Source organism: Tenrec ecaudatus, chromosome 1, assembly GCF_050624435.1.
Source record: "Tenrec ecaudatus isolate mTenEca1 chromosome 1, mTenEca1.hap1, whole genome shotgun sequence".
Lineage (NCBI taxonomy): Eukaryota > Metazoa > Chordata > Mammalia > Afrosoricida > Tenrecidae > Tenrec > Tenrec ecaudatus.
The window spans coordinates 242,828,984-242,836,523 of NC_134530.1; the positions used below are offsets into that span (position 1 = coordinate 242,828,984).

The 7,540-nt window shown below is 55.4% G+C and overlaps 1 protein-coding gene across 1 annotated transcript; it reads left to right on the forward strand.

The window, feature by feature from the left end:
* The first annotated feature begins 460 nt into the window (after nucleotides 1-460).
* On the forward strand, nucleotides 461-6,310 carry HLX (H2.0 like homeobox). The gene is made up of 4 exons (XM_075530473.1): nucleotides 461-1,899; nucleotides 2,750-2,929; nucleotides 3,636-3,820; nucleotides 5,513-6,310. Exons 1-4 carry the CDS (start codon nucleotides 1,308-1,310, stop codon nucleotides 6,026-6,028), a joined length of 1,473 nt encoding a protein of 490 aa, XP_075386588.1. The 5' UTR covers nucleotides 461-1,307; the 3' UTR covers nucleotides 6,029-6,310.
* Nucleotides 6,311-7,540: the final 1,230 nt, after the last annotated feature.

Genomic DNA, 7,540 nt, shown 5'->3' on the forward strand with positions numbered 1-7,540 from the left:
GAGAGGTGCAGCAGAGGAGGGAACCGAGGGTCGACCTCCAGCGTCTCGGACTGCGATCTCCTCAGGCGCCCCTGAAGCTCGGTGTGTGTGGGGGGGGGGGGAGGGGTTGAAGGGTGTGAGGGGGTGAGGGTGTGAGGGAAGGTTTGACCGCATCTAAGGGAGGCACTCAGAGACATTCATCTTATTTTGTTTGAAAAGTCATTCGCTCAAGTTGTCACTGTGTGACACCTTAGAATAAATCTAATTTGCGGTCACTCCTCCTCGTCGATTCCTTGGGGATGTCCTAGGACCGAGAGGCGGGTGCCTTGCTGAAGTTTGGGCTGGGTTTCTGGCTCCACGCCTTGGAGCCGGAGAGCTTCGTGGTGCGCAGGGTAGAGGCGGGGTCCCCAGAGAAAATGAGGACTTTGCGGAGACTGCGGCGATGCTTGGGAAAATCAAAGGGGGCGGGGCGAGCGAGAAATCGGGAGGAAGGGAAGGAAGGAGCCGAGCACCCCTAGGGCCTCGGGCGCGCTCGGTTCTCCCCCAGGAGGCGATTCTTCTAGGGGTGCTTGAGGAAAACTGTGTGACCAGCTGGAAGCTGCAGATCGCGGAAGAGAGTCCGGGGCCCCGGGCGCCTCCGTGCGGGACACTGGGTGTCAGACTCGCAGAGCCGGACTCAGCCCACGCGGCAGCAACAAACACTTTGGTGTGGCTGGGCGGGGCCGATGGGCGGGCCACGCCCTCTCCTCCCCAAATCCCTTCCACTGAGACTTCCCATTGGTCACCAGGGTGGCCAATGAGCGCGCGGATCGAGGTCCTACCCTGGGTCGGACTCGAAAGCTCCTGCCAAAACTTTTTGGGAGTTTTTAGAGGAGTTTTTTTGTTTTGGTTTTTTTTCCTTTTTTTTTAAAGGAGCAGATTATGGTTGTTGTTATTTTAAATTTAGCTCGCTGGGCTTAGTTGTTTGGGTTTTTCTTTCGGGGTCCGGCCCTGTCCTTCCGGCTTCCCGGGGTGTGCGGAGCGCACCCCTGCGGCCCCGCCGCCTCTCCGCCCGCGGCGGCAGCCAGCGCCCCTCACTCGCCTCCGCCCGGCCCGCCCCGGCCCGGCCCGGAGCGCCAGCGCCGCGCCGCCTTTAAAGCAGAGCCAGCGGCCCAGACGGTGACCCGCGGGCGCCCGGCCCTCGCCTGCCTCCTCGGCGGCGCTCAGGCTGCCCGGCCCCTCCTCAGTGCCGCGGAGAAGCGAAAGCGAATCGTCCCTAGCCCGGCCGCCGCCTCCGCACCGCCGCGCACCCGCCCGCCGGGCCCGGGCTGCCGGGCGGCCCCGCCAGGATGTTCGCTGCCGGGCTGGCCCCCTTCTACGCCTCCAACTTCAGCGTCTGGTCGGCCGCTTACTGTTCGTCGGCCGGCGCGGGAGGCTGCGCCTTCCCCCTGGACCCCGCCGCGGTCAAGAAGCCCTCCTTCTGCATCGCAGACATCCTGCACGCCGGCGTGGGGGAGCCGGGGGCCGCCCCGGAGGGCCTGGCGGGGGCCTCGGCCGCCGCGCTCACCGCGCACTTGGCCTTAGTTCACCCGCACACCTCTTTCCAGTCGGCCACCAGGTCCCCTCTGCGACCCACCCCAGTAGTGGCACCCTCCGAAGTCCCTGCGGGCTTCCCGCAGCGGCTGTCTCCGCTCGCCGCCGCCTACCACCACCATCACCCAGCCCAGCCCCAGCAGCAGCAGGCGCAGCCGCCGCAGCCGACGCCTCCGCCCCGGGCCGGCGCCCTACAGCCCCAAGCCACCGCGGCGCGCGGGGTCCCGAACCCACACCCGAGCAGCGGCTCGGCCCAGGCCCCCTCTAGCAAGGACCTCAAATTTGGAATTGACCGGATTTTGTCTGCCGAATTCGACCCCAAAGTCAAGGAAGGCAACACGCTAAGAGGTAGGTCTAGGAGGGACGGGAGCCTGCAGGCCGCGCTGACCGCCGCTCTGATCCGTTTCCCGGACCCTCCGGCCGGTTTGGGGTGCTTGTGTTTCTATAATGAAAGAATAGTGGGTCAAATGGGGAGACGGAAACGAATTATAAGAAAACGGCGACGTTTTCGATTTAAAATTCACCTACCTTCTCTTCGTAAAGAAATGTTTGGAAAACTTTACAAGACTTGCCACCATCCATATTCATAACGGTGTAGGTATTTGCTAAAGTAACAATTGTCGTCTTTTTAAAACTTACATATTTAGAGGACCAGTCCTCTGGCTGGCTAGTCACAGCCTACTCGCTGGAGAACTGCCACTTATGGTGTGGGACTGCTACTTCTTACTCCTGTCACAGCAAGAGAGATCTACATTTTCCGTTGGGAAAAACCCTCCTGGCGAGCATTTTTCTTGTCCTACATATCAGACTACTGTATAATTCTATCCAAGAACTGTAGTTAAACATAGCGGATTCTTCAAACTCTCACAGGGGAGAGTGCCCAAGGGTTCTTTGGGGCGGCGGCAGTAATAGGCCTGTAGAAATCTTGGAAGGCATCTTGTGTGACTTTGCCCTTAGGCTGTTTAATATAAATGCCTTCCTTGTTACTTGTGTGGATGTGGACGTGACCCTGGAATATTTTGTGCCCTCTTGGGGACTATGGAGAGGGAATTTCAGCCTCGAGAAAGGGGTGGTCTCTCGGTTTTTTAGCTCCAGTAAAAGTCAACCGAGGCAAGGGCAGGGGAGAAGGGAATCAATCAGCCAAGAGAGTATACATTTTCGTGAAGTGTAACCAGACATCCCTTTCTTCCCTGCCCAGATCTCACATCCCTGCTAACCAGCGGGCGGCCCACGGGGATGCACCTCGCAGGCCTGCAGCCCTCAGCCGGCCAGTTCTTCGCGTCTCTAGATCCCATTAATGAGGCTTCTGCCATCCTGAGTCCCTTAAGCTCCAACACAAGAAATTCAGTTCAGCATCAATTTCAAGACACATTTCCAGGTACTGAAACCTTCCCTCCCAGCTGGTAGCACAAGGAGCAGTTCGACTGAGTCAGAAGTCTCAGACCTGGCACTTACTGGGCGGTTCTGATAGCATGATCCATCCGGGTAATGATGCAGGAGGACCCATAGGATAGAACCAGAAAGATTGCTCAGCGAGCTCCTTAGCAATAGTTTGGGATGGCACCCCTGGGAAAGACTGGGTTTTTGTAGGTGGGCGCACTGAGTAGTCTTGGAGTGTGTGTGTGTCTCTGATGCAGTGAGCTGCAAGTTTGATGCAACATGGAGATGTGCTGCTTATTAATGTCCACACATTTTAAGAAGACCGACAGCATGAAAGACAAGGGACTGCAGGCACACGTGGACACACTTTTAGTTCATTAATGCTCCAGCATGCAATAGAGACTAGATCTCTCAAGCCCGAGGAACATTTTCTCCACCTGCTTGACGGCCATCCCTTAGGATTTAATGTTTTCCCCTTGGAATAAAGCAGCAAGCCAGAGGTTTCTCCACTCCACACTTTCAGCCTTTTCACTCTCCCCTTAACAAATGGAGAATTCCTTCTTAGAGAACTTGTTCCAGGTGCAGGTCAGGGGCTTTCTAATTCAACCAAAACAAGTTTTCGGCAGCCAAGTGAGGCCCAGGCAAGGGTCAGGATTGAGCCCTAATGAGGTCCACTTGTCTCTCCTGCTTCTCTGCCCAAGTAGGCCCCTACGCTGTGCTGACAAAGGACACCATGCCACAGACCTACAAGAGGAAGCGCTCCTGGTCTCGGGCAGTCTTCTCCAACCTGCAAAGGAAAGGCTTGGAGAAAAGATTTGAGATCCAGAAGTATGTGACCAAGCCTGACCGAAAGCAGCTGGCGGCCATGCTGGGCCTCACTGATGCACAGGTAAGCAGGGCTGGGCTCCAGTGCACACAGCAACACCCTCCTCCTGTGGGCGGCATCGCCAGTCCTGCCACCCTCAAAGCCACCCTTTATGTGTTGGAAACAGAAGTTCTAGAATTTCAGAGGGCTTTGAAATGTTCAGCATGAGGAGGAGGACTTGGGAAGGGGGGGGGAGAGAACAGAAAGAGTAGCCCATCTCCAAAAGTGTCAGCAGCACTGCTTATTTATTTTGGTCAATGTGGGAGGAACCTCAAGAAAACAAATAGGCCTGGGGAGTCAATCATTATGTAGCTGACTCTAGTGCAAATCACTGTAGGAGACAGTTAATTTCAGAAGAGATTTAAAACAAAAAACAAAGAAGTCAAGAGAGCATTCTTTTTCTCTCTGTCTGCCTTCCCTCCTCCCCTCACCGGATTGTGAAATCCCTGGTTGTGAGGAAGTGAAAACATCATTTCAAACGGAATTAGTCCAGGAGGGAAGCCATCTCAGCCAGTCTGATTTTCTAAAGGCAGTGAAGACTTAAATGGGGGGAAGGGGTGAAGGAGAGAGAGAGAACCTTCTGGGAACCTCCCAGAGCATTTTATAACATTCTGCTTCCTTGAATTTTACCCCCAGTTGGAAATCTATGACACCCGAGTTCCATTTTCCTTTTTTAAACTTTGAAATAGGAAAGCTGCCAGCTGCCCTGGGTTCATGCCCCACAGCCACGGGCCTCACTCCCGGAGATGACTTTGGGAGAGCAGAGCAACCACTTCAAGCTGGGGCTTTTTCTGAGTTCCCTAGGCCCAGCCATCTTTCTCTGTGTCTTTCTGTCCTGCATTACAACATCCCTCCACACACACACACACACACACACACACACTGGAAGAAGAGCCCCGACACTTTGCACCAGCTGTGGATGTTATTTTTAAAAGGGAAGCTGGAGCTTGTGTGAAAGCCTAGTGTACTGACCCTTGGGGATCCTCTATCTTTATGTAGATCCTCTGCCTCATCCCTCCTTACACTTCCCTCCAGTTAGCACACATTTCCTTTCAGTGCTTCCTAAGCTCTCCGCAGGGTTTCTCCTGTAGAGGTTTCTCCCTGTATAGGTGGGGTTCTTAGCCTACCTTCCCAAACATGGGAGCACATGGTCTGCTGAACAGGCAGCAGTGTCCCCACCCCGCTGGGATGAACTCTCTCCCTTTCTGCTTCCCACGCTTCTTCTGACTTAAAAAAATTGCTTTTTTAGGGACTTACGTGGGGTGGGGGTGGGGGTAGTAAAATAGTAGTGAGCCAACTTACCAGGAATTCTTCACACTGGCTCACCAAACCCCTGAAACTTTGTGTAAAACCTTGGCTTTTAAGTGCTTTGCGAGGGGAACCGAGAAAGGGATCAGTACTTTAGACTCCGAACTCAAGTGAAAGTCGAATTTGCGCTAGAGATCCTCTTAGCTAGGTGTGGGTGCAGGAATCCGCTTTTCCAACACCACCCAGACCATTTCAGGCACAGGTCTGAGAGACAACGTTTGAAAAACACGGTCCTAGAAAGTTCCGGAGTCATCGGTTTCCGGTCCCTTGCTGCTCTGGCCTGGCGCTTGGTGGAGCGCTGGGGGACGCTTCCCAGAGTTAGGGAGCGAGGATGTGCAGACAGCAAGGATCCTGAGATCCAGCGGCTGATCTCCGTGCCCCTTCTTGTCTCCCCCTTGCGCCTTGCAGGTGAAAGTGTGGTTCCAGAATCGGCGGATGAAGTGGCGGCACTCCAAGGAGGCCCAGGCTCAGAAAGACAAGGACAAAGAAACGGCCGAGAAGCCATCGGACGAGGGAACCCCGGCTTTCGACGGAGAGCAGGACGAGAGGAGCCGCTCAGAGGGCGAGGCCGAGAGCGAGAGCAGCGACTCCGAGTCTCTGGATATGGCTCCGAGCGACTCCGAGAGGACTGAGGGCGCTGAGCTCTCTCTGCATCAAACAACCGTTATCAAGACCTCAGCCGCCGGCAACCTCCTCACCCCCACCACCAGCGCTGGGAGCTGCGGTGGCAGCAGTTTTAGTTTCAGCAGCTCCAGCAGCCTCGGCGGCGGCGGCGGCGGCGGCAGCAGCGGCAACAGCAGCGCGGGCAGCCTTAGCAGTCTCAGCAGCGGCAGCTCCGCAGAGCTACCGTCGGTGCCCCAGTCCACCCTCAACAAGACCGCTCCAAGCCCGGAGGCTGCCCCAGTACCGTCCAGCGGCCTATAGACTGGACGAGGGCGGCGGAGGGCCCCAGGCCGCTGATGGTGTGCCTGCTTTCAGGCCGGTGCTGATCCAGGGATGGGGACGCCATGGCGGAACCTCCCTGTGTGTCTGTTCACCGGTCGCCCAGCCAATGGCCCTGAGGCAAGCCGCACTGCTTCACCTCAGGAACTCCGCAGCTCGAAGTGTGGCTGAACCGTTCCTCTTCCCAGTCAGGGGTGGCGGCGCAAAGACTCGCACTGAGGATGTCTCAAACTTGTAAATAAAATGTTTACTATGGTTTGTAAAGGCTACTCGGCTTGCTGGGACAGAGCGGTCTTTAAGGTCCAGATGCTGGAGAACACAGCACCTGGAGTGGGAGGGAGCGGGGACTGTGGCTCTAGCTTGTGTGTAAGAGTTGCGGCCCAGAGATGCTCCTTCAGGTGGTTGGCGATTTTGGCTAATACAGCGGTGGTGTCAGTCAAGCCAACCCACACAGTTTGCACGTCGCAGGAACCTGGCAATGGAGCCGGCCTGATAGCCTGAGAGAGCGGCCTGGAAAATGGCTTCCCCACCTGCAGTGTGGGCACACTGAGCGGGTCCACCATGTTCGCCGCAGCTCCAGAGCTTTAAGAGTTAAAATAGAGAAGGCAGAGGTGCTGCACAAGCCAGCCCAAAGCCAGCCATACTGACTACCTGAGCCATCTGGGAGGTTGCTGGGGTGTGGGATAAGGGACTGAGGGAAGAGGCTGATTTATAGTGGCTCCGAGGGGCTGGAAGTCCCTGTCAAAGTCAGAGATGGTGCCTTGTTTTAAAGATGCTAGAATAAGCACTCTGGAGGAGGAACTTGCTCAAGGTGACACTGAAGCAGAGCCCCAACAAGAACATCGATGAATTGTCCCATATATGGTCAGTGATGCGTCCCCTCAAACAGTCTTTCTCAGAAACAGGGTTGTGCCCAGCTAGCTCGCTTCCTTTAGAGAGCAAGCTGAGAGGCGGCGTTTTACCCCATGGAAAGGTGAGGTTCAGGGAGGGAAGTAAACATGCTTCCCCTCTTCTGCTTTCTTAAAAGATGAGTAAAACCTCTATTTAAGATATGCCGTACCCCATTTTCCTTCCCAGGAAACTAGGAGTTAGTTAATAACTAGTAGGACTTGAGTTGGTAAAGCCTCTTTGGGGAGATCAAATCGTAACAAAACACCTACCCCCCCACTCTTTCACCCCTCCCACCCACAAATCCTAAATCCAAACCCAAATCGAAACTTCACTGCCAGCAAATCCTTGCCCCACTCATAGCAAATCCTAAACACCCTTCTCCATTTGCCTTAAACTCCGGAGAAAGAGAAAAAAAGCCCCTTAGGCCTCTCACAAACCCACAGTCCTGCTCAGGAGCTGGTTCTCAGAACAAATTGCAGAGAACCTCTGCTCCCACAGTTACCTCAATTCAGAAAACCCAGGAAGCATCCAGTACCCTGGCCTGGCTGAGAAGGCGCCAGGGCTTCTGTCCACTTTGCACCCACCCCCCACCTCCTCTTCAAC